Source organism: Physella acuta, unplaced genomic scaffold (genome assembly GCF_028476545.2).
Source record: "Physella acuta isolate Inbredline_101_S28 unplaced genomic scaffold, ASM2847654v3 ptg000280l, whole genome shotgun sequence".
NCBI classification, from domain to species: Eukaryota; Metazoa; Mollusca; class Gastropoda; family Physidae; genus Physella; species Physella acuta.
The window spans coordinates 315,079-341,833 of record NW_026731799.1 but is presented as its reverse complement, the minus strand read 5'-3'; the positions used below and the strand labels follow the sequence as shown (position 1 = coordinate 341,833).

The 26,755-nt window shown below is 42.6% G+C and overlaps 1 protein-coding gene across 1 annotated transcript; it reads right to left on the bottom strand.

Annotated features, from left to right (window-relative positions):
• Positions 1-403: 403 nt before the first annotated feature.
• On the bottom strand, positions 404-26,099 carry LOC131939461 (uncharacterized). The gene is made up of 13 exons (XM_059297763.1): positions 25,873-26,099; positions 22,288-22,412; positions 17,868-17,979; positions 12,949-13,057; positions 6,833-6,999; positions 5,483-5,733; positions 4,896-5,121; positions 4,441-4,612; positions 3,799-3,981; positions 3,065-3,166; positions 2,525-2,713; positions 2,235-2,382; positions 404-1,083 (listed from the first exon to the last, which is right to left on the bottom strand). Exons 2-13 carry the CDS (start codon positions 22,388-22,390, stop codon positions 848-850), a joined length of 1,998 nt encoding a protein of 665 aa, XP_059153746.1. The 5' UTR covers positions 22,391-22,412; positions 25,873-26,099; the 3' UTR covers positions 404-847.
• Positions 26,100-26,755: the final 656 nt, after the last annotated feature.

The following is a 26,755-nucleotide window of genomic DNA, read 5'->3' as shown; positions in this document are numbered from 1 at the left end:
GTTTATGCGTGTATGCTTTTTTTGTATGTGTAGGTTTATGTGCTGTTTATTTTATGTATGTTTGTTTTTGATTGTGTGCTGTTTATGTATGTTGGGGTTTATATATATATATATATATATATATATATATATATATATATATATATATATATATATATATATATATATATATATATATATATATGCTGTTTATTCATATAAATTATCTGCTAGTTGTTTAAGTCTTTTGTTTGTTTATGCTCCTAGCTAATTAATATCTGTTTTTATGCTGCAATGCATGGGAGATTCGTTAGAGAAATTAAAAAGTTTGGTTGAAATTTTGTTTGAGAATGTCATATGTCTTACCAAGTCAGAAAGTAATATAAAAAACTAAAAAACAATGGGTTAAAAATTAAAAAATTGATTTAATTGTAGAAAAATATATGTACAAATATTTAAAATTTACATATGAGTATAAAACAAATTGTGCTTTTATCAAAATTTAAGTCATCATAAATGATATGTAATCATTAAGTAAAATGAGCACAGGGAAATAACAACTTTGGGGATTAGCAGCTAAGGGGATATAACTACATAGGAATAACAACTAGTGGGGGAAAAGTCAAGGGAAACAAAAGTTTGGACATAAAAGGTAAGGGGAAGTAATAAGGATAGGTAACAACCACGGGGAAACAACAACTGGTGGAAATAACTGCCAATGGAAATACATTTGGGGGAAGTGAATTTTTATACAACGTCATGGCTTATTAAAGTCACCATTACACTTATGGTGATCTTAGAACAGTCATAATCAGAATTATACTGGTATAGGGTGATAGCAGTTCCAATGTGGAAGCTTCGTCTAAAGTTACAATATTAAACCTATACAGCATAGAAGCAACAGCAAACAGGCGAATGTCAGGTGTGTCACAGCAGGGGAACTGCTCTTAGGTCCAGGTTCCTCTGGTTCCTCTGGTTCCCAGCTGCCGCAGGTGGGGAACCCCTTGGGAACTGGAGGGAACTCCGATGGCTCACCGACCTGGATTAGGACACCCATCCCTATCTCGACGTGATACTCAATGTGGCAGTGCAGGAACCACATACCTGGGGAACAGGGAACATTAGGTCAGTGTGGTTAGACAGGGAACATTAGGTCAGTAGAGTGGTTAGACAGGGAACATTAGGTCAGTGTGGTTAGACAGGGAACATTAGGTCAGTAGAGTGGTTAGACAGGGAACATTAGGTCAGTAGAGTGGCTAGACAGGGAACATTAGGTCAGTGTGGTTAGACAGGGAACATTAGGTCAGTAGAGTGGTTAGACAGGGAACATTAGGTCAGTAGAGTGGCTAGACAGGGAACATTAGGTCAGTGTGGTTAGACAGGGAACATTAGGTCAGTAGAGTGGTTAGACAGGGAACATTAGGTAAGTAGAGTGGTTAGACAGGGAACATTAGGTCAGTAGAGTGGTTAGACAGGGAACATTAGGTCAGTATAGTGGTTAGACGGGGAACATTAGGTCAGTAGAGTGGTTAGACAGGGAACAATTGGTCAGTAGAGTGGTTAGACAGGGAACATTAGGTCAGTAGAGTGATTAGACAGGGAACATTAGGTCAGTAAAGTGGTTAGACAGGGAACATTAGGTCAGTAGAGTGGTTAGACAGGGAACATTAGGTCAGTAGAGTGGTTAGACAGGGAACATTAGGTCAGTAGAGTGGTTAGACAAGGAACATTAGGTCAGTAGAGTGGTTAGACAGGGAACATTAGGTCAGTAGAGTGGTTAGACAGGGAGCATTAGGTCATTAGAGTGGTTAGACAGGGAACATTAGGTCAGTAGAGTGGTTAGACAGGGAACATTAGGTCAGTAGAGTGGTTAGACAGGGAACATTAGGTCAGTAGAGTGGTTAGACAGGGAACATTAGGTCAGTAGAGTGGTTAGACAGGGAACATTAGGTCAGTAGATTGGTTAGTCAGGGAACATTAGGTCAGTAGAGTGGTGGAGAATAATATGGTAACACTCACTCGCACCACAGTTTGAACAAGAAATAACTCACACCAATCACTGCCCTATTCACCGGCCTAGTAATTAGCCCACTGCCCTACTCACCCATCTAGTAATTAGCCCACTGCCCTATTCTACCACCTGGTAGACAATTAACCCACTGCCCTACTCACCCGTCTAGTAATTAGCCCACTGCCCTATTCTACCACCTGGTAGACAATTAACCCACTATTAGCCCACTGCCCTATTCCCCTACCTGGGTTGTCCGCTACAAAACGAACTAGTGTGTATCCGCCGTCAGGGATGGTAACTGTGTCTTTGATTGGGGCTTGCCGCAAGTTCCTGGTTATGTTCCCTGCTTTATCCAGATCCATTACGTACTTGGCGTAGATGGATGCATCCAGCTGGAACAAAAGGGCTAATCAAATACCACAAAGGGCTACACAAATATAAAGGGCTACACATACCCTTAGCTAAATCCGCACACAAAGGCCTACTCAGTAGGAAAGAAGGAATGTGACCACACAGTCAGCAAGATGAACTCACCCTATCCATGGCTAGTACCCTGAACCCATGACCGTGCAGGTGGGTGGGGTGACTGGCATTCCAGATGTGACCTTGGTCGATGAGGAACATCTCCACGACCTGACCCAGTTGCACCTTCAGCAGATGTAGACATTCACAGTACTCGACAGAACAGTTCTTGCCCTTGGTCACTTCACTACATAACATGTCCTGTAGGGGGGAGGGGGGTAATCGGGAAAACTTTTTCAATGTCCATTTTATAACGGTACTTCCATTCACATTTCGTGATAAAACAATTTTAAATAATAAAAAAAAAACCTAATGGCTTCCACCAACAAAGGGAGGTTATCGTTACTAAATGTTCAGAATAATCTTTTTATTCGGTTGCTTCCCTTACAATTTTCTAAAAACGGAGGTAATCGTGGCAATACAATGTGTTTATTTGTTTTTACTTGGTTGCTCCCCTTAGCATGATTTCCGAAATAACTTTCGAAATGTTATGAATGGATAAAAATACACGTTTTCAGTTTATAATTACTTTTGTGTGAGTGACGTCATTACCTGAGGCACCTGGCTGTACTGTGGGAGGGCCGGGACGGGGGGCAGCATGTTGCTGATATCGTTGATCTGGGGGGTCTGGAGTTGGCGCTTGCCTTGAGGAAACTAGAGGAGAAGGGGACGGGAGGAAGGGGGGGGGGAATAATTGACACTTTTATGGTGTGACGCTGTCACATTCATAATATCAAAGTCACAAAGTCACAATGTCACAGTCATGTGGTAACACTATCACACTGTTTTGTCACATTGTCACAACCACAGTGTCACATTCACACTGTCATATTCATCCTGTCACAGACATGCTTTTGGAATGAGGTTGGTGGGTTACACTCATTATATTAATGACCACACTCATTATGTTAATGACCACACTCATTATGATAATGACCACACTCATTATATTAATGACCACACTCATTACAATAATGACCACACTCATTATATTAATGACCACACTCATGATATTAATGACCACACTCGTGATATTAATGACAACACTCATTATATTAATGACCACACTCATTATATTAATGACCACACTAATTTTATTAATGACCACACTCATTTTATTAATGACCACACTCATTATATTAATGACCACATTCATTATATTAATGACCATCCACACACACCGAAGTCCTCCACACACCTGTCCCCCACATCTACATTTATACACACACAATCTACACTCACACCTACACCCACAGACACTTCCACACGCACTCTCGACTACTCACGTCGCGCGTGTTATAATACACAGGGTTGTGAAACCTGGGGTTGTCGATGGCCTTGAAATCCATGGCCAGAACGAAGGTGACATCCGGTGCCCGCGTCAGTGCCACGTCATCGTCCCGCATTGACCGCAGCTCGCTGACTAGGATGGTGGTGTTGGTGGGGCCTGAGTTGACCGGGTTCAACAGCTGCAAGGTCAAAACTGGTCGTCAAGGTCAAGCTGGGACAAGCTTGTTAACAGTAGGTCATAGCTAGGTCAAAGTTTGTAGGTCGTGGCTATAGGTTGTAGGACATAGTTAGTAGTAGTAGGTCATGGCCAGTAGGTCATCACTTGTAGGGTAGAGACAGTAGGTCAGAGGTTCCAGACGAAAGCTAAAGAAAGTAGGTCACAGGTAGCAGGTTGAAATACACTGTCACTGATAGAAGTTGTCTAGGCTTGCTATACGACCTAACGGGACAAACACACATACACACACATTTATAGACATACACATACACACACATGCACACTCACAGTTACACAAACACTCACATATACACGAACTCCCACACACATACACACACACTCGCTCTCTCTCACTCACACTCACACTCACACTCACACATACACAAACTCACACATTCACACAGACGACCGTCTGACTGACCTTCCCCTCCACGGGGGGTGGGTTAGCCACTGTCTTGTTATCCTCAGCCCCATCGTATATGACAATGGCCGTCTGCGTGGCGTTGTTGAATGCCGGCCCACAGTCCAGCTGTCCTTGCACGCGCAGCAAATACTGACCAACGCTCTGATTGGCTGTCAACACGAAGTCGTACCTGAAGAGATTTTTTGGTCAGAGGTTTCTGCAGAAGGCCATGGGAGACCATATGTTTGTAGGACCACAGGTCTGGAGGACCACAAGACTACATGTCGATAGGACCTTAGGAGTATTGGTCTACAGGACCACAAGACCACAGATCTATAGGACCACAAGACAAAAAGACCACAGTATACAATATGAACCGCCATTTGACTTCTGACCCACGCGCCATTTTAACCTCTGCCCCACACAACCTCTAACCTTTCAACTATCGACCTCTCCCCAACATGGCCACTGACCTTTCACCCGCGAAGATCACAAAAGCCTTAACAGCGACCGGCTTGACCGGCTGACCGTCACTGGCGATGACCTCTAACACGTGACCGTCGACTGAGACGGTGAGTGGACAGTTCAAGATGCCGTTGCTCGCAACCCTGAAGCGATACCTCTTGCCCGGGGTCACACGGAACACCTCGAGGGGTGTCTTGGTGATTGGGCCCGAGGGTGACTCCAGCCTCCCCTTCCCTGGAAGAAAATGTTGCGAGCTGAGGACACGGCAATCGTAGCATTGTTTTCTACAAAAGTTACACATATAGGCCTACATTCTTTCCAGCTTGATTTGGTTTGGAGCTAAACTATGAAGTCATTGAATAAAATAAGCTAAATGTCGTTGATTCAAATATCCCTACCAATCTTAAATGAGGGACGTGGTGGTCGGATGGTAGCGCATACGACTGACAACACGAAAGTCTCGAGTTCTGACCACACCATCCATATGCTGAGGGCGGATGGGCTTAGTGCTGACCACAACATCCCTTATGCCGAGGTCACTGATACAGATGGAACTCTCTAGAATGTCGAGCATTAGCGAGGGGAGTTAACTGACCGTTGATGAGTACAGTGGTGGGCTTGTTGGTCCCGTTGCTATGGTGATGTCTGGCAAAGCTGGGCGGGCTGTCCAGCTGCCACCAGTCCGTGACGAGGATCGCATGTTCGGGAAGGTCAAGGTCGTAGAAGCCGTTGTGCAGCTCGCGGCTGGGCGTCTGCCGGATGATCAGGTGACCGAACACGCCGTCTGCTCGCTGTAGACCCGAGTGGGCGTGCCAGAAGTGGGTGCCGGGGGTGCTGGCCTTGAACCTGGTGACGTGTACACAGTGTGGTGATGGTGTGGATGTGTACAAAGTGTGGTGATGGTGTGGATGTGTACACAGTGTGGTGATGGTGTGGATGTTTACATCGTGTGGTGATGGTGTGGATGTTTACATCGTGTGGTGATGGTGTGGATGTTTACATCGTGTGGTGATGGTGTGGATGTTTACATCGTGTGGTGATGGTGTGGATGTTTACATCGTGTGGTGATGGTGTGGATGTTTACACAGTGTGGTGATGGTGTGGATGTTTACATCGTGTGGTGATGGTGTGGATATCTACATCGTGTGGTGATGGTGTGGATGTGTACAACGTGTGGTCATGGTGTGGATGTTTACATCGTGTGGTGATGGTGTGGATGTGTACACAGTGTGGTGATGGTGTGGATGTTTACATCGTGTGGTGATGGTGTGGATGTTTACATCGTGTGGTGATGGTGTGGATGTGTACATCGTGTGGTGATGGTGTGGATGTTTACATCATGTGGTGATGGCGTGGATGTGTACATAGTGTGGTGATGGTGTGGATGTTTACATCGTGTGGTGATGGTGTGGATGTTTACACAGTGTGGTGATGGTGTGGATGTTTACATCGTGTGGTGATGGTGTGGATGTGTACACAGTGTGGTGATGGTGTGGATGTGTACACAGTGTGGTGATGGTGTGGATGTGTACACAGTGTGGTCATGGTGTGGATGTTTACATCGTATGGTGATGGTGTGGATGTGTACATCGTGTGGTGATGGTGTGGATGTGTACACAGTGTGGTGATGGTGTGGATGTGTACACAGTGTGGTCATGGTGTGGATGTTAACATCGCACGTTGATGTGGAAATGTAGAAGGTATGTATGGTGATGATAATGTTTAATGATGTTGCGCATGTTTGCAGCGTGTGGTCATGGTGTGGATATAATAAAACGCATAATAAATGGAAAAAAAAAATCACTAAATTGACGTCACTAGAACTCTCCTCAAAGACGACATCACATCACAATAATACATCAGATCATTTACTGACGTCACACGATTGATGATGTCACAAGACCAGACTCCTGTCCAATGGATCACGTGACGGAGAACTACTCACACGTATGTGAAGGAGGAGTGTGCGGGGATGGGGCACTGCGTCACCATGGCGACGCCGTCCATGTAGGGGGTGCCGTGCTGGAGGACCCCGTGCCAGTGTATGGACGTGCCCTCGGACTGCTCCATCTTGTTGTGGACTCGAACCCTGATCGTGTCGTTCTCACACACCTGGGGGGTCAAGTCAACAAGGGGGGGGGGGTTAGTTCGTTGACAGAATGGGAGAAGGATGTTGTTCATTTGGTGAAAAACAAAACAAAATTTTGGACCAATAAATAATTTTTTAAAACTAAACTCAATCGATTAACTCTCAGGATAGTGATAAAAAATTAATTTCGTGTGTGTGGGTGTGTTTACGGGTAAGTTTGTATGAGTCATTTTAGAAGTTTAAATTACCCCCCCCCCCCCCACAGAAAAAAAAATCTCAAGCCTATCAGACCGCTTGCATAACAAGTCTGACGTAACAAGTCTGACGTAACAAGTCTGACGTAACAAATGTGACGTAAAAAGTCTGACGTAACTTATGGCTGGCCATAGATTGAGAACCTTCCACCGATCACTTAGTTAGGGACCTGGTGTAAGGAAAACTTGAGCCCCGCGAACTACCTTGAGGTCAAACAAGTTTGTGATTCATCTGGCGACCCATTAACCCACCTCTCAGGTGTTTGACAAAACAACGCTAGTCATGAAACTCATTCATGCTTATCAGAATTAGCCTTCAACCATAAACATTATTTTTTTTCTTCCCAGCAGTGACGGCCATAAAGGTGGGCCCCTGTCTAACGGTGGGCCCCTGTTTAAAGGTGGGCCACAGGTGCGACCATTGGAGAATACAGATACTATGGGGTTATATATATATATATATATATATATATATATATATATATATATATATATATATATATATATATATATATATATATATATATATACATAAATATATAAATATATATATATATATATAAATTTATATATATATATATATATATATATATATATATATATATATATATATATATATATATATATATATATATATATATATATATATACATATAAATTTATATATATATATATATATATACATATAAATTTTTATATATATATATATATATATATATATATATATATATATATATATATATATATATAAATTTACATATATTTATATATATATTTATATATATTTATATAAGCATCGTGCCCTTATAGCGTCGTTTAGTTAACATCTGCTGGTTGTTGAAAGTCAGCTGTAGTTTACTATGATGAAACAGATCTACACCACCTGTCAGGTGTCAATGTCTTGCTGTCTGTTGCGCCACACTGCTCGCATAATTAATTAGTTTTTATAATCAGCACATCGGGAGAGGTTCATGTAAACTTGGGGCCGGTAATGCTTATGGTGTTGATGGTGGTGATGTTGAGAGTGGTGTTGATGGTGGTAATGTTGAAAGTGGTGTAGATGGTGGTGATGTTGAGAGTTGTGTTGTGTTGATGGTGGTGATGTTGAGAGTGGTGTTGATGGTGGTAATGTTGAAAGTGGTGTTGATGGTGGTGATGTTGAGAGTTGTGTTGTGTTGATGGTGGTGATGTTGAGAGTTGTGTTGATGGTGGTGATGTTGAGAGTGGTGTTGATGGTGGTGATGTTGAGAGTGGTGTTGTGTTGATGGTGGTGATGTTGAGAGTTGTGTTGATGGTGGTGATGTTGAGAGTGGTGTTGATGGTGGTGATGTTGAGAGTGGTGTTGATGGTGGTGATGTTGAGAGTGGTGTTGATGGTGGTGATGTTGAGAGTGGTGTTGATGGTGGTGATGTTGAGAGTGGTGTTGATGATGGTGATGTTGAGAATGGTGTTGAGGCTGATGTTGTGTTGATGGTGGTGTTGTGTTGAGGCTGGTGATGTAGAGAGTGGTGTTGTGTTGATGGTGGTGATGTTGAGAGTGGTGTTGATGGTGGTGATGTTGAGAGTGGTGTTGATGGTGGTGATGTTGAGAGCGGTGTTGAGGCTGGTGTTGTGTTGATGGTGGTGTTGTGTTGAGGCTGGTGATGTAGAGAGTGGTGTTGTGTTGATGGTGGTGATGTTGAGAGTGGTGTTGAAGGTGGTGATGTTGAGAGTGGTGTTGATGGTGGTGATGTTGAGAGTGGTGTTAATGGTGGTGATGTTGAGAGTGGTGTTGATGGTGTTGATGATGGTGATGTTGAGAGTGGTGTTGAGGCTGGTGTTGTGTTGATGGTGGTGTTGTGTTGATGGTGGTGTTGTGTTGAGGCTGGTGATGTAGAGAGTGGTGTTGATGGTGGTGATGTTGAGAGTGGTGTTGATGATGGTGATGTTGAGAGTGGTGTTGAGGCTGGTGTTGTGTTGATGGTGGTGTTGTGTTGAGGCTGGTGATGTAGAGAGTGGTGTTGTGTTGATGGTGGTGATGTTGAGAGTGGTGTTGATGGTGGTGATGTTGAGAGTGGTGTTGATGGTGGTGATGTTGAGAGTGGTGTTGATGGTGGTGATGTTGAGAGTGGTGTTGTGTTGATGGTGGTGATGTTGAGAGTGGTGCTGTATTGATGGTGGTGATGTTGAGAGTGGTGTTGTGTTGATGGTGGTGATGTTGAGAGTGGTGTTGATGGTGGTGATGTTGAGAGTGGTGTTGATGATGGTGATGTTGAGAGTGGTGTTGTGTTGATGGTGGTGATGTTGAGAGTGGTGTTGGTGGTGGTGATGTTGAGAGTGGTGTTGTGTTGATGGTGGTGATGTTGAGAGTGGTGTTGATGGTGGTGATGTTGAGAGTGGTGTTGTGTTGATGGTGGTGATGTTGAGAGTTGTGTTGATGGTGGTGATGTTGAGAGTGGTGTTGATGGTGGTGATGTTGAGAGTGGTGTTGTGTTGATGGTGGTGATGTTGAGAGTTGTGTTGATGGTGGTGATGTTGAGAGTGGTGTTGATGGTGGTGATGTTGAGAGTGGTGTTGATGGTGGTGATGTTGAGAGTGGTGTTGATGGTGGTGATGTTGAGAGTGGTGTTGAGGCTGATGTTGTGTTGATGGTGGTGTTGATGATGGTGATGTTGAGAGTGGTGTTGAGGCTGATGTTGTGTTGATGGTGGTGTTGTGTTGAGGCTGGTGATGTAGAGAGTGGTGTTGTGTTGATGGTGGTGATGTTGAGAGTGGTGTTGAGGCTGGTGTTGTGTTGATGGTGGTGTTGTGTTGAGGCTGGTGATGTAGAGAGTGGTGTTGTGTTGATGGTGGTGATGTTGAGAGTGGTGTTGATGGTGGTGATGTTGAGAGTGGTGTTGATGGTGTTGATGATGGTGATGTTGAGAGTGGTGTTGAGGCTGGTGTTGTGTTGATGGTGGTGTTGTGTTGATGGTGGTGTTGTGTTGAGGCTGGTGATGTAGAGAGTGGTGTTGTGTTGATGGTGGTGATGTTGAGAGTGGTGTTGATGGTGGTGATGTTGAGAGTGGTGTTGATGGTGTTGATGATGGTGATGTTGAGAGTGGTGTTGAGGCTGGTGTTGTGTTGATGGTGGTGTTGTGTTGATGGTGGTGTTGTGTTGAGGCTGGTGATGTAGAGAGTGGTGTTGATGGTGGTGATGTTGAGAGTGGTGTTGATGATGGTGATGTTGAGAGTGGTGTTGAGGCTGGTGTTGTGTTGATGATGGTGTTGTGTTGAGGCTGGTGATGTAGAGAGTGGTGTTGTGTTGATGGTGGTGATGTTGAGAGTGGTGTTGATGGTGGTGATGTTGAGAGTGGTGTTGTGTTGATGGTGGTGATGTTGAGAGTGGTGCTGTATTGATGGTGGTGATGTTGAGAGTGGTGTTGTGTTGATGGTGGTGATGTTGAGAGTGGTGTTGATGGTGGTGATGTTGAGAGTGGTGTTGATGATGGTGATGTTGAGAGTGGTGTTGTGTTGATGGTGGTGATGTTGAGAGTGGTGTTGATGGTGGTGATGTTGAGAGTGGTGTTGTGTTGATGGTGGTGATGTTGAGAGTGGTGTAGATGGTGGTGATGTTGAGAGTGGTGTTGTGTTGATGGTGGTGATGTTGAGAGTGGTGTTGATGGTGGTGATGTTGAGAGTGGTGTTGATGGTGGTGATGTTGAGAGTGGTGTTGATGGTGGCGATGTTGAGAGTGGTGTTAATGGTGTTGATGATGGTGATGTTGAGAGTTGTGTTGATGGTGGTGATGTTGAGAGTGGTGCTGTATTGATGGTGATGATGTTGGGAGTGGTGTTGAGAGTGGTGTTGATGATGGTGATGTTGAGAGTTGTGTTGTATTGATGGTGGTGATGTTGAAAGTGGTGTTGTGTTAATGGTGGTGATGTTGAGAGTTGTGCTGTATTGATGGTGGTGATGTTGTGAGTGGTGTTGTGTATATTTTTCATCTAAATTCCGTTGTCCTTATTGTGCACTTGTGACCAACATATTTGAATGTGAAATGTATCCCATAATCTCTGGAGTAACTTGATGCGTTTTGCTAAAGATATCCTACTACAAATATTTCCTTCCCCTGCTATAAAAGATATCCCATAATTTTCGAATAAGAGGACCAGCTTAAAGGTTAATGTGTGAGAAATAAGGAGAATGCGTTGGCTGGGTCTTGTCTTGTGAATACCAAACAAACAAACAAACAAACAAACAAACAAACAAACAAACAAACAAACAAACAAACAAAAAAACAAACAAACAAACAAACAAACAAACAAACAAACAAACAAACAGACAAACAAACAAAAATAGCACTGAGATGGAGTCTATGGAAGGCAGGTAATGTGGAGGAGAGAGATGGAAGAAGTGCTGACCACAAACAAATCTGGCATTAACCCAGGGGGACGCACAGGGCATAGGGCAGGGTTTTGTCGCTGCTGCATCTACTTTATCTACTTGTATCAACCTACCTATACTTACCTGTATCTACCTGTATCCACATGTATCTACCTATATCCACCTGTATCTACCACTATCTACTTGTATCTACCTATATCCACCTGTATCTACCTATATCCACCTGTATCTACCTGTATCTACCTGTATCTACCTGTATCTACCTGTATCTACCTGTATCTACCTGTATCCACCTTTATCTACCTGTATCTACCTGTACCTACCTATATCTACCTGTACAAACCTGTACCAACCTACCTGTATCCACCTGTATCTACCTATATCCACCTGTATCTACCTATACCAACCTACCTGTATCCACCTGTATCTACCTGTATATATCTGTACCAGTCTATCTGTATCTACCTGTATCTACCTGTATCTACCTGTATCTACCTGTACCAACCTGTACCAACCTACCTGTATCTGACTGTATCTACCTGTATCCACCTGTATCTACCTGTATCCACCTGTATCTGCCTATATTCACCTGTATCTACCTGTATCTACCTGTATCTACCTGTATCTACCTGTATCTACCTGTATAGACGGGCCTGGCATCATACGGTTGACCGTGATAATCCCGCGCTGACCGCCTGTACATACCCGTACCTACCTGTACCAACCTGTACCAACCTACCTGTATCCACCTGTATCTACCTGTATCTATTTGTATCTACCTGTATCTACCTGTACCAACCTACCTGTATCCACCTGTATCCACCTGTATCTACCTGTATCTACCTGTATTTACCTGTATCTACCTGTATCTACATGTATCTACCTGTACCAACCTACCTGTATCTACCTGTATCTACCTGTACCAACCTACCTGTATCTACCTGTACAAACCTGTACCAACCTACCTGTATCCACCTGTATCTACCTGTATCTATTTGTATCTACCTGTATCTACCTGTACCAACCTACCTGTATCCACCTGTATCCACCTGTATCTACCTGTATCTACCTGTATTTACCTGTATCTACCTGTATCTACCTGTATCTACATGTATCTACCTGTACCAACCTACCTGTATCTACATGTATCTACCTGTACCAACCTACCTGTATCTACCTGTACAAACCTGTACCAACCTACCTGTATCTACATGTATCTACCTGTACCAACCTACCTGTATCTACCTGTATCTACCTGTATCTACCTGTACCAGCCTACCTATATCTACCTATATTCACCTGTATCTACCACTATCTACCCATATCCACCTGTATCTACCTGTACTAACCTACCTGTATAGATGGGCCTGGCATCATACGGTTGACCGTGATAATCCCGCGCTGACCGCCGTCTGCATACACACAGTGGGGTCTGTAACAGTCGTCTGGTGTGATTGGGCAGCTGGAAGGACACGATAGGCATTAGGGCAGATTGGGGCATTACTACAGGTAAGTGAGCATTAGGGCAGATTGGGACATAAGGACGGGTAGGAGGGCATTAGGGCAGATTGTGGCATAAGGACAGGTTGATGGGCATTAGGGCAGATTGGGGCATAAGGACTGGTAGGTAGGCATTAGGGCAGATTGGGGTATTACTACAGGTAAGTGAGCATTAGGGCAGATTGGGGCATAAGGACAGATAGGTGGGCATTAGGGCAGATTGGGGCATAAGGACAGGTAGGTTGGCATTAGGGCAGATTGGGGCATAAGGACAGGTAGGTTGGCATTAGGGCAGATTGGGGCATAAGGACAGGTAGGTGGACACTGGGAAGGTAGATGGGCATTGGGACGAGTAGGTGGGCATTAGGATAGGTAGGTGGACATTATTTAAGTAGAGCAGATTGGTGGGAATCAGGTGGGCATTACGACAGGTAAGTGGGAATTATTGTGGCTAGGTAGTCAATACAAATGTGCAATACAAGTATCCTATACAAATGTTCCATACAAATGTTCTCTAAACATATTCCCACGATCCGGGGCTAGCGTCCTACGTAACGCGACACGCTAGAGTGGGGTGCTATAAACAACTTAGTTACGTCTCATGTGGACGATACACGCTAGAGTGCACCGATGTGCAACCCTCCCCTCCCACCACACACACACACCCAGTGCAAACTTTAGCCCGGGGGTGGATGTGGGGCGGGGCAAAAGTTGTGTACATTGTAGCAAATTGTGATGTAGATCAAGTGGTTCTCAAAAGGAATCTAATCTTTAACATGCAGGTTACCCAATTTGTTTTTGGGGAACTTCAGGGCGTGGCTTACTGGTTCCATGACCCATGGGGTGACCCTGGAACTCCATAGGTGATAAATACAGGTAAAAGAGACAGATAACAGGAATGGCTTAATACGCTAGGTTTATGGTTAAGGTGTTATAACTGAGTCAATTGTTGATGCTAGTGGGTTGTCCCCCCCCCCCCCCGTCTCCCGTCCCTCACCTGAATTGGGACAGGCCGTAAGCTGATAGGAAGGTAGGTATCCTCGTCCCACCTAGCTATGTGCGGGCTGGGGGTCAGGGTTCCTGAGGGTGAAGCTGAGAGCTATGTAAGGGCTAGGGGTCAGGCAGGGGTCAGGGTTGGGGTCAGGGTTCCTGAGGGTGAGGCCATGAGAATGAATTAGTAGAGTTGAACGTCAGCCTTGTGAGGATGTAGACGTGGTTTGTTTTGTGAAGTGTGGTAGGGCTGGACCCTAAGGCTGGCCGCTATTGATGAACAAGTTTTCCCTCTTCTTTAGACCATACTAAGACTATCATGTAGTGTTAAGTTTCACCATCCATTAAATTAAAGTTGCTGAGTTGAGATAGTGTTGGTGTCTTCTTTAGACCATACTAATGCTATCATGTAGTGTTAAGTTTCACCATCCATTAAATTAAAGTTGCTGAGTTGAGATAGTGTTGGTGTCTCCTTTAGACCATACTAAGACTATCATGTAGTGTTAAGTTTCACCATCCATTAAATTAAAGTTGCTGAGTTGAGATAGTGTTGGTGTCTTCTTTAGACCATACTAAGACTATCGTGTAGTGTTAAGTTTCACCATCCATTAAATTAAAGTTGCTGAGTTGAGATAGTGTTGGTGTCTTCTTTAGACCATACTAAGACTATCATGTAGTGTTAAGTTTCACCATCCATTAAATTAAAGTTGCTGAGTTGAGATAGTGTTGGTGTCTTCTTTAGACCATACTAAGACTATCATGTAGTGTTAAGTTTCACCATCCATTAAATTAAAGTTGCTGAGTTGAGATAGTGTTGGTGTCTTCTTTAGACCATACTAAGACTATCATGTAGTGTTAAGTTTCACCATCCATTAAATTAAAGTTGCTGAGTTGAGATAGTGTTGGTGTCTTCTTTAGACCATACTAAGACTATCATGTAGTGTTAAGTTTCACCATCCATTAAATTAAAGTTGCTGAGTTGAGATAGTGTTGGTGTCTTCTTTAGACCATACTAAGACTATCATGTAGTGTTAAGTTTCACCATCCATTAAATTAAAGTTGCTGAGTTGAGATAGTGTTGGTGTCTTCTTTAGACCATACTAAGACTATCATGTAGTGTTAAGTTTCACCATCCATTAAATTAAAGTTGCTGAGTTGAGATAGTGTTGGTGTCTTCTTTAGACCATACTAAGACTATCATGTAGTGTTAAGTTTCACCATCCATTAAATTAAAGTTGCTGAGTTGAGATAGTGTTGGTGTCTTCTTTAGACCATACTAAGACTATCATGTAGTGTTAAGTTTCACCATCCATTAAATTAAAGTTGCTGAGTTGAGATAGTGTTGGTGTCTTCTTTAGACCATACTAAGACTATCATGTAGTGTTAAGTTTCACCATCCATTAAATTAAAGTTGCTGAGTTGAGATAGTGTTGGTGTCTTCTTTAGACCATACTAAGACTATCATGTAGTGTTAAGTTTCACCATCCATTAAATTAAAGTTGCTGAGTTGAGATAGTGTTGGTGTCTTCTTTAGACCATACTAAGACTATCATGTAGTGTTAAGTTTCACCATCCATTAAATTAAAGTTGCTGAGTTGAGATAGTGTTGGTGTCTTCTTTAGACCATACTAAGACTATCATGTAGTGTTAAGTTTCACCATCCATTAAATTAAAGTTGCTGAGTTGAGATAGTGTTGGTGTCTTCTTTAGACCATACTAAGACTATCATGTAGTGTTAAGTTTCACCATCCATTAAATTAAAGTTGCTGAGTTGAGATAGTGTTGGTGTCTTCTTTAGACCATACTAAGACTATCATGTAGTGTTAAGTTTCACCATCCATTAAATTAAAGTTGCTGAATTGAGATAGTGTTGGTGTCTTCTTTAGACCATACTAAGACTATCATGTAGTGTTAAGTTTCACCATCCATTAAATTAAAGTTGCTGAGTTGAGATAGTGTTGGTGTCTTCTTTAGACCATACTAAGACTATCATGTAGTGTTAAGTTTCACCATCCATTAAATTAAAGTTGCTGAGTTGAGATAGTGTTGGTGTCTTCTTTAGACCATACTAAGACTATCATGTAGTGTTAAGTTTCACTATCCATTAAATTAAAGTTGCTGAATTGAGATAGTTTTGGTGTCTTCTTTAACAATCAAGTAATCTACTGTTGATGTGTCTAATTCACCACACAACTGTTTAACCTCTCACTGCAGTCATTAACATCTAACCATAGTACCAACTATACGAATGACTTCATTACAATAGGGTTGGGATAAGAATATGGATAGGGATAAGGATAGTGTTGGCGATGGCGATAAGGTAAGGGATAGATTTACGGGTAGGGATAGGGTCACGGATTGACCCTAAAATGTTTTTTTTTGTTACTCCTGTTTGTGAAGTTGGATTTTGTTGTAAATAACATTCTTGAATTTTGACAAGGGAGGGGAAGGTGTAAGTTTCCAACGTGGGGTGGGGGTAATCGATAGGGGTGGGGATAATTGCTGCGGGGGACGATGAAGGGTAGCTAGAAATGGCCGGGGGTAGTATCTGTGCAATGTCTTAAACGCACACATACAAACACACACATACAAACACACACACACACATGTAAACATGAAATTCAAAGTGTTGCGTCCTACATGAGCCAATGAAGGTGTATCTTAAAATAGGACAGCTGTTATTTTGGAGAGTTATTTGTTGGGGGGGGGGGAGGGGGGGAGTGGGTTAACACCCCTATCACCCCCACCCTACCCCTGGTTCCAAATTACCTTTCACGCACTTTAGCCAATGTTGGTCGAGGCTAAACCTCAGGTGTTCCCACCCTACATCGTAGCAACCACTTTAACCTGGTCTAGCTGTCAATCTGGTTTGGCTGCCAGCCATAACAGGCCTGGCTGCAGCCACCGTCAGTGACAGTCGCGGTAGGTCGCGTAAGTTAGCGGCCGCTACAACAGTGACAGTCGCGGTAGGTTGCGTAAGTTAGCGGCCGCTACAACAGTGACAGTCGCGGTAGGTTGCGTAAGTTAGCGGTCGCTACAACACCTTGAATATAGGCCGATCTACCTTTCAGAAAGTTTGAATACACTTCAGGTGACAGGACAAAAACATATCTTTGATCAAGGAATTCACTGATGCGTATCAGAGGAGCAGTGAACCAGACATAAACAAACTTCCAGCAACAAGGTAATCTAACCAAGCGTGACGCACGGTAGCCGAGGGTAGCCCAATACAGTCAAGTTTGGGTCCTGTAAGTTTCTTGATTTATATCACATTGAAGATCTAATGTCAGGCCAGGATTTTGTAAGAATTAGCACTAAAAATGTAAGCCAACTGGCTCGGGTTGATTTTAGGATAAGCTACAAGAGCAGGGGATGGAGGGGAGGGGGTGGTGATGCACAGCGCACCTCGGTTTATTATTGGATGACATAAAGAGAAAATATTTCAACACCTTGCTGGACAAAGGAAGTGGAGAAGAAGATAAACATCTAAAAAGATTATGAAATCACCGCTCCGTATCTTCGAACGTTCCCACACACAGAAGCAACGAGCGAGACGCGTTATTGATCCGACAAAAGGGCCCCTGACAAAAATAACTTTTTTTAGCCGCATAATCTCAAACAGCACCGACCAACTTTAGGCAAGGTGACTTATGTAACCTCCACCCCGTTGACCTCCAGTTTGTTGACATACTCTACTGCACTTAACGACTTTCTGAACACGTGTCACCTACCCTGGACATATACAAAAAATGCCCCCCCCCCCGGGCAAAAAAAAGACTCACTTCCAACAAGCCTTGGTCAGAGTGTGGTAATGCTCAACTAGAAAGTTGTAGTCACAGGTCATTGGTTGACCGTCGTCAGTACAGCTGCGTGTACAGGGGTGGTTCTTGTAATCTGCAGGGGAGGGGCAAGAGGAGAGTGTGGAAATTGGGAGGAGTCAGAGGAAATCGTGAAAAACATGGAAGAGTTCGAGGAAAACAATAGAAGTCATAAGTAAACGGTATGAGTTTCCTTTAGTTTCCATTAGTGTAACGCGTTATCTTAGAGAAGCAGGGAGTTGTGTGGAGTCAGATAAACAGAAAGTTGTGTGGAGTCAGATAAACAGGGAGAAGTTGTGTGGAGTCAGATAAACAGGGAGAAGTTGTGTGGAGTCAGATAAACAGAGAGTTGTGTGGAGTCAGATAAACAGAGAGTTGTGTGGAGTCAGATAAACAGAGAGTTGTGTGGAGTCAGATAAACAGAGAGTTGTGTGGTCAGATAAACAGAGAGTTGTGTGGAGTCAGATAAACAGGGAGTTGTGTGGAGTCAGATAAACAGAGAGTTGTGTGGAGTCAGATAAACAGAGAGTTGTGTGGAGTCAGATAAACAGAGAGTTGTGTGGAGTCAGATAAACAGGGAGTTGTGTGGAGTCAGATAAACAGAGAGTTGTGTGGAGTCAGATAAACAGAGAGTTGTGTGGAGTCAGATAAACAGAGAGTTGTGTGGAGTCAGATAAACAGAGAGTTGTGTGGAGTCAGATAAATAGGGAGAAGTTGTGTGGAGTCAGATAAACAGGGAGAAGTTGTGTGGAGTCAGATAAACAGGGAGAAGTTGTGTGGAGTCAGATAAACAGTGAGTTGTGTGGAGTCAGATAAATAGGGAGAAGTTGTGTGGAGTCAGATAAACAGAGAGTTTTGTGGAGTCAGATAGGGAGAAGTTGTGTGGAGTCAGATAAACAGGGAGAAGTTGTGTGGAGTCAGATAAACAGGGAGAAGTTGTGTGGAGTCAGAGAAGTTGTGTGGAGTCAGATAAACAGGGTGAAGTTGTGTGGAGTCAGATAAACAGGGAGAAGTTGTGTGGAGTCAGATAGGGAGAAGTTGTGTGGAGTCAGATAAACAGGGTGAAGTTGTGTGGAGTCAGATAAACAGGGAGAAGTTGTGTGGAGTCAGATAGGGAGAAGTTGTGTGGAGTCAGATAAATAGGGAGAAGTTGTGTGGAGTCAGATAAACAGGGAGAAGTTGTGTGGAGTCAGATAAACAGGGAGAAGTTGTGTGGAGTCAGATAAACAGGGAGAAGTTGTGTGGAGTCAGATAAACAGGGAGAAGTTGTGTGGAGTCAGATAAATAGGGAGAAGTTGTGTGGAGTCAGATAAACAGGGAGAAGTTGTGTGGAGTCAGATAAACAGGGAGAAGTTGTGTGGAGTCAGATAAACAGGGAGAAGTTGTGTGGAGTCAGATAAATAGGGAGAAGTTGTGTGGAGTCAGATAAACAGGGAGAAGTTGTGTGGAGTCAGATAAATAGGGAGAAGTTGTGTGGAGTCAGATAAACAGGGAGAAGTTGTGTGGAGTCAGATAAACAGGGAGAAGTTGTGTGGAGTCAGATAGGGAGAAGTTGTGTGGAGTCAGATAGGGAGAAGTTGTGTGGAGTCAGATAAACAGGGAGAAGTTGTGTGGAGTCAGATAAACAGAGAGAAGTTGTGTGGAGTCAGATGAAAGGATAACTATATCTAACCTAAGTGTACCAATGAAACCGTATTCAATGAGAAATGTTAAGCTGAAACACTATAGTGCCTGGGTGAATGCTAAACCATGTATAGTGTCAGAATAATTAATAGGGCTTGTAAGTAGGTCACAAACTTCTCGTACTTGCCAGCTAATATTTTTCAAACCAAAAGTGAATATTTTAATGAAATAGATAAAGATTAACTAGAAAAGTTGCTTACACTGTAGTTAAGTTATTTATAGTCGTAAACAAAAATAATGATAGACTATTAGATGTACGCTAGCTCCAAGAAAATATAGCCTACGTAAAATTGTGATTTAAAAAAATAAATAAGCTGCAGTTATTATTATATCTACTCCGTACTTCGTAACAACTTGTCCTAAACGTTGTTACAATTTTGATATCATATTAATAGTCGTCACTGGATTCTTTTATCGGTAAAAATGTTATAATAGGAAAAGTCTATGTAATAAAACTAAATATTTGAAAAAATCTTTTAAAACATACGACATGCGATAAAATTATAGTTGCATTATTTTAAATTAAAGCCGTTTGGGAACCATCGATTACACTTATTTTTATACGAGAAAAATGGCCCGTTGAGGAAGGATACACCGGGCGCTAGGTTGATAGTGCTGTCTCTTTTCTCTAAACTAAAACCAACCCACCCCCCCCCCCACACACACACCACCCCCACCCCCACCCCCACCCCCCACCCACCCCCACCCCCACCCCCCAAAAAAACATGTCTACCGTCCCATTCAGCGAAATATAATTATATACTTTTTCCAGTGTCCGCCCCCTCCCCGAAAATTCTACCCCCGCCCCCGAAAATTTCAAGTACCCCACACCTCTCCGGGGAGGAAAAAGTCTGAAAGAAACACTGGTGTCGCGCTTAGCCACTACGCGAAGAATTGCATTAAAGAAATTGCGAGAAAACCACTTTTTAGATTAGACACATTAATTAGGCGGTAATTTTATTATAGAGTATCGATGAGGAAACCACCCCACCCCACCCCCCCACCCCACCCCCCCACCCCCCACTCTCAAAAAAAAAACATGTCTACCGTCCCATTCAACGAAATATAATTATATACTTTTTCCAGTGTCCGCCCCCCTCCCCGAAAATTCTACCCCCGCCCCCGAAAATTTCAATTACCCCCACCCCTTTCCGGGGAGGAAAAAGTCTGAAAGAAACACTGGTGTCGCGCTTAGCCACTACCCGAAGAATTGCATTAAAGAAATTGCAAGAAAACCACTTTTGAGATTAGACACATTAATTAGGCGGTAATTTTATTATAGAGTATCGATGAAGAAATTTCTTTTGAGTTGGGGAGGGGGAGGGGCTCAGACGTTCTTACGCGGGGGGTGGGGCTTCGCCCCTACCCGAAGAATTGTATGCAAGAAACTCTTCACGCAAACCACTTAGATTAGACAACATTTCCTCTTAATTCAATGTTTACGCCAGAATCAATGACGTCATTATATTACTGTGAGATTATTTTCTACTCTGTGCGCTAAATGTGTCGACGTCATACTTCGTTTTTCGAATTACTATGCATGTTTTTAAATTGCTTGTCTTTTCTCTAGAGCGTTCTTGTCAGACAGATAGATAGATAGATAGATAGATAGATAGATAGATAGATAGATAGATAGATAGATAGATAGATAGATAGATAGATAGATAGATAGATAGATAGATAGATAGATAGATAGATAGATAGATAGATAGATAGATAGATAGATAGATAGATAGATAGACAGACAGCGAAACTATTATTATAGATTTTTGTACCGAATATAAGCCACTGAAAAGCCGTTTAGAATTATTTTTTCAAAAACTGCACTCAACCTCTTTTTAATGTCAACCGGAATGGCCAGTGAGAGTAGGCCTAAAACAATAAAAGTTAAAACAACTGTTTTCCATGCAGTGGCGTAGCTAGGATTTTTGGGCCCCTATTCAAAAAGTGTTAGTGGGCCCCTCAGAGGCGTAGCGACCCTTCCCGGCGACCGGGGACAAACTTTCGATTTGCATCCCCTCTCAGACTTTCGATTTGCAACCCCCCCCCTCAAACTTTCGAAAAAGGGCCCCTATTTGCCTTGGGCCCCTATGCCTGGCTTACGCTAGCTTTACGGTAGCTACGCCACTGTTTCCATGATACAAATACACATAGTGATCTATGGTGTATAGCGTAGTATTGAATTTATATTAAATAATATAACATCCCCAATCACCACAACACCATGACTCTAATTATCCAAATAAAAAAGTGATTGCTAAATTACAATAATATTACTAGCAATAATTTCTTTGACTATTTCTAGCCTTAATGAAACCGGAAGTAATTTTGTACTTATTACACAAATGTTATAAAATTTGTAATATTGGTTGAAAAATATGAAATAACTTGGAACCATTAGGAACCAGCTTTTCAAATCTATTGTTGTATTTTGGGTACTCTAGGTATTTTAAAATCCAAAAAAAAAGTAGTCGCCATATGTTTGGGTATTAGTTCAAAAATTTATAACTCGCCCAAGCTAACGAGATCTCGAATTCTTAGCGAGAGAGACCGAGAATTACAAGCCCTATTGCATACATGAACTATATATTTTACATCACAAAGATTAGAGATAACTGATTAAGAATATTGGTATCTGCGAATAGGTCATGTGATTCATGGCTATTTTAAAATGGGCTGGCAATTAAGTAAAGACACTGACCTTCAATCTGTGAATAGGTCATGTGGTTCAACAGCGGGGTCACGGTCACGGCCTGGTCAATCCACGTCACCAGCAACAGCAATGGCAGCACTCTGACCTTCATTGTAGGTCAAGGACAGTGTCACCTGCTGATATAAAGGTCAAACTGTAATAAGGGTCAGGGGTTAAATAATTTTTTAGCCAAAAAGTAACAACTGTGGATCTAAAATCCAAACGAGATGGGTCTGTTCTCGGGTCATACAAGAGACGGGTATGTCGCAAATCATTTAGAGTCGGGACAAGACATCCATTCAACACACAGTATGCTTCAATAATCGACATAATCCCCGCATAATGTGCCCTACATCTCTACTTTCATAATGTGCCCTACATCTCTACTTTCATAATGTGCCCTACATCTATACTTTTATAATGTGCCCTACATCTATACTTTTATAATGTGTCCTACATCTATACTTTCATAATGTGCCCTACATCTCTACTTTCATAATGTGCCCTACATCTATACTTTTATAATGTGCCCTACATCTATACTTTCATAATGTGCCCTACATCTATACTTTTATAATGTGCCCTACATCTATACTTTTATAATGTGTCCTACATCTTTAATTTCATAATGTGCCCTAAACCTCTACTTTCATAATGTGCCCTACATCTCTACTTTCATAATGTGCCCTACATCTTTACTTTCATAATGTGCCCTACATCTTTAATTTCATAATGTGACCTACATCTCTACTTTCATAATGTGGCCTACATCCGTATTTTACCAGGTGGGTCCCTTAGATATGTCGCGATGTGTTGTCAAGTGTATCTTGTGTGTGTGTGTGTGTGGGAGGGGGTGGGTTGGGGGGGCCAAAATATTGGATGTGGGTAGTCATTTGCTTATCTTGTAGGAGGCACTAACTGTTAGCGGCGAACATAAGGGGCGCAGGTTACCGGTGTAGGTGGGGGGCGCAGGTTAGTTGTGGGTGGGGGGGGGCGCAGGTTACCGGTGTGGGTAAGGCGTGATGTCAGCACTTTAACCCCCCCCCCCCGCCATTTACCGTGATGACGAGGCGTGAGACTAAATTAATTAATTAGATCACTCCGCTGATGACGTAACACAGCCAATCAGCAGCTTTAACCAACCGCGGCAGTTAATGACGTCACTCCACATTAACCATAAAGCGACGGTCACATTATCAACACGTGCTGTGTTCATGTTTACATAATTTATTCATAGAAACATGGCGAGTACTGTACACTTGACATTCTGCTCAGCGTGTACATTGATGAGCGACGCGCGTGCTATTAACTAAGCTAAGTAGGCGGGTTATTTATAGGGTACCTAGACTATAGACACAATTCTACTTCTAATCATTTCTATAACCGTTACGTCTCTAAACGTCTGTCCTGTTAGACCTGTTCTCTAATAAACCAAAGAGTTTCATGTATCGGCCTTAAGACTTAGCAAAACATTCTGATATTTCATTTGAAAAAAAAAGTTTTTATAATCATCTTTAAGATCTACATTTTTCAAAAGATTATTGAAGTATTTAAAAATAAAATCTTGATCTGTTACACGATTAAAATTAGAAAAAAATAGTTAATTAAAAACTGGAAACTATCTGATAACAAATTAGTCTGTAAACAATAGTCATCTAAAATGTAATCGATGGTCAAATTTTGTTATGTGAAATATCCCATAAGACACTACTAAAACTCGATGACTAGTCAATTTTGTGATGTGAAATAATACACATTACACTACTATACGTAATAGCTAGTCAATTTTGTTATGTGAAATATCCCATAAGACACCACATCTACAGATAGTTCTCCCAGTGCATTAGTTGGACCAGTTTAACTTACTCGAGTAATATCTGGCCAGGTTGTACAAGGAGATTAAAGCCATAAACTATCCAGCTAATTAAAATTACGTAAATCTAGCACGTGCCAGTGTTAATTAGCCGCTTGTCAGTGCTGTCAGGTCAGAGGTCAATGCCAAATTCGACAGTGACAAGGTGGGCGTGGCTTTGTTGTCATCTGGTAAAGTTGAGATGACATCCAGTCCACATTGGACGCGGTGCCAGAAAATAAAGGGTTCCTTTATTCATCCTTCTGGGTGGGTTCATCATAGTGCAAGATAGTCGAACGACCGATCGGCAGACCGCACACATAGCCGTACGCTCAGTGGTTAGCCGTGCAAATAGACATTCGCTCAAGCAACTAGCCGTGCAAATAGACATTGGTTCAAGTGGTTAGCCGTCCAAATAACCATTGTCTCACTCGGTTAGTCGTGCAAATAGCCATTGGCTAAAGCGGTTAGTCGTGCAAATAGCCATTTGCTAAAGCGGTTAGCCGTGCACATAGACATTGGCTAAAGTGGTTAAATAACCATTGGCTCAAGCGGTTACCCGTCCAAATAACCAGTGGCTCACACTGTTAGTCGTGAAAATAGCCATTAGCGCAAACGGTTAGTCTTCCAAATAGCAATACGCTCAAGCGGCTAACCATCCAAATAGCCATTGACTCAGACGGTTAGCCGCCCATGCAATTCGGGTTACCAAGAGTCAAGAGTCGCACATTTCGTAGCTAGAGATAAGAGTCAAGAGTCACACATATCAGCTAAAGATAAAGGCCCTCGTCACCACCCTTCCCCCCCACCCCCCGGGTAGCCCACGATTGCAGAATCTCGTGATTTAGCTGCTCAACTTTCTTGCCCTCTGAGTGTAGCCACCTTAGCCAACAAAGTACCAACATCCGGTGGTAGAAAAAATTCACGTGATGGAATAAAAAAGTGAGCTCCCTTCTCTGAGTGACGTGTTGTTTACCTTCCACCCCCCCCCCATTATTAATGTAAACATTTCAATTTTTTTTTAAAATCGAATCATCCCTTTATAAACCTCACGCTGCCAAACACAACTCCCAACTGCAAGAAATATTCAGGCATAAACAGGCAAAGATGCAGACTTTGATAGAAACCTCACCTACAATTTAATGCATTCCTATCTGCATTTCAAAGTTTTGACTCGTTATTTTTATACTCTGATAATTTAATACTCACATCAAAAGTTTTAAAAAGTACATGACAATTTATGTCGTTCTGTAGCTACTATCTTTATATGTCACCACATACAAATATTTTAAAACTTCCCACAACGCGACAGACTAAACGCCCTAAGGTGTCCCGATAGAATCAACTGTATTATGTTATGTCTGCACTTTTACATTAGCAGCGAAGATCGTGTTGTTTTTTAACTGCACGTTACTCAAGAATTAAAATTCCTTTTGAATCTCGTGAATTAATTAATTTAGAAAATTAACGTCAGCTAGTTTTGTGGACACTCGGCAATAATTAACACTCGTTAAATTTCAGGCAGCCCAAGAACATAAAGAAAAACTCGTATCAAAACAAAAATTTAAGTTATGCAACAAAGTCCCAAGACTTTGAAGCTAAACTGTAAAACTAAGACATTTTAAAAACTGAACGTTAAAACAAAATACAAATTAACACGCAGAAATAAACGACATTCCTCAATTAACGCACGAGTTTTACGCATATCAACATATGCACGTGCACACAAAAAACGTACTCACCTGTATACAGCACACAGCTGCTCACAATGGCAACTTTTTTTACCTTCTGCTTGCGTGAGTTGAGTGCGTGTCCGTGAATTCAGGCGTGAGTTGAGTGCGTGTCCGTGAATTCAGGCAACATGTAGCGCGGGGCCAGGTATTTAAAACAATTCTTGCAAGTTATAGATGTGATATAAATAGGTCAATGTCCCCGTACTGAAACACAAACTGGAATTTATTCGCACACCCATTGGCTGGGCTAGATCCGCCATGTTGTGACTACAGGCGGGGGCAGAGGGCGGGTCTAAAAAGTAATCACACGGGTCGGTGTGGTAGTTTCGTGGGTCTGTGTGGGTCTGTGTAGTAGTCACGTAGGTCTGTGTAGTAGTCTCGTAGGTCTGTGTAGTAGTCACGTAGGTGGGTCTGTGTAGTAGTCTCGTAGGTGGGTCTGTGTAGTAGTCTCGTAGGTCTGTGTAGTAGTCACGTAGGTCTGTGTAGTAGTCACGTAGGTGGGTCTGTGTAGTAGTCTCGTAGGTGGGTCTGTGTAGTAGTCACGTAGGTCTGTGTAGTAGTCACGTAGGTCTGTGTAGTAGTCTCGTAGGTCTGTGTAGTAGTCACGTAGGTCTGTGTAGTAGTCACGTAGGTGGGTCTGTGTAGTAGTCTCGTAGGTGGGTCTGTGTAGTAGTCACGTAGGTCTGTGTAGTAGTCTCGTAGGTCTGTGTAGTAGTCACGTAGGTCTGTGTAGTAGTCTCGTAGGTGGGTCTGTGTAGTAGTCTCGTAGGTCTGTGTAGTAGTCACGTAGGTCTGTGTAGTAGTCACGTAGGTCTGTGTAGTAGTCACGTAGGTCTGTGTAGTAGTCTCGTAGGTCTGTGTAGTAGTCTCGTAGGTCTGTGTAGTAGTCACG

Bases quoted from the DNA above. Each gene is read 5' to 3' on its own strand.
- LOC131939461 (XM_059297763.1), bottom strand. From the start codon at position 22,390: ATGAAGGTCAGAGTGCTGCCATTGCTGTTGCTGGTGACGTGGATTGAC. The intron at 13,058-17,867 runs GTGAGTCTTTTT...GTGTCCTTCCAG, and splicing joins CTGACCAAGGCTTGTTGGAA to CTGCCCAATCACACCAGACG. The intron at 1,084-2,234 runs GTAGGGGAATAG...CCTGTTCCCCAG, and splicing joins TTTTGTAGCGGACAACCCAG to GTATGTGGTTCCTGCACTGC.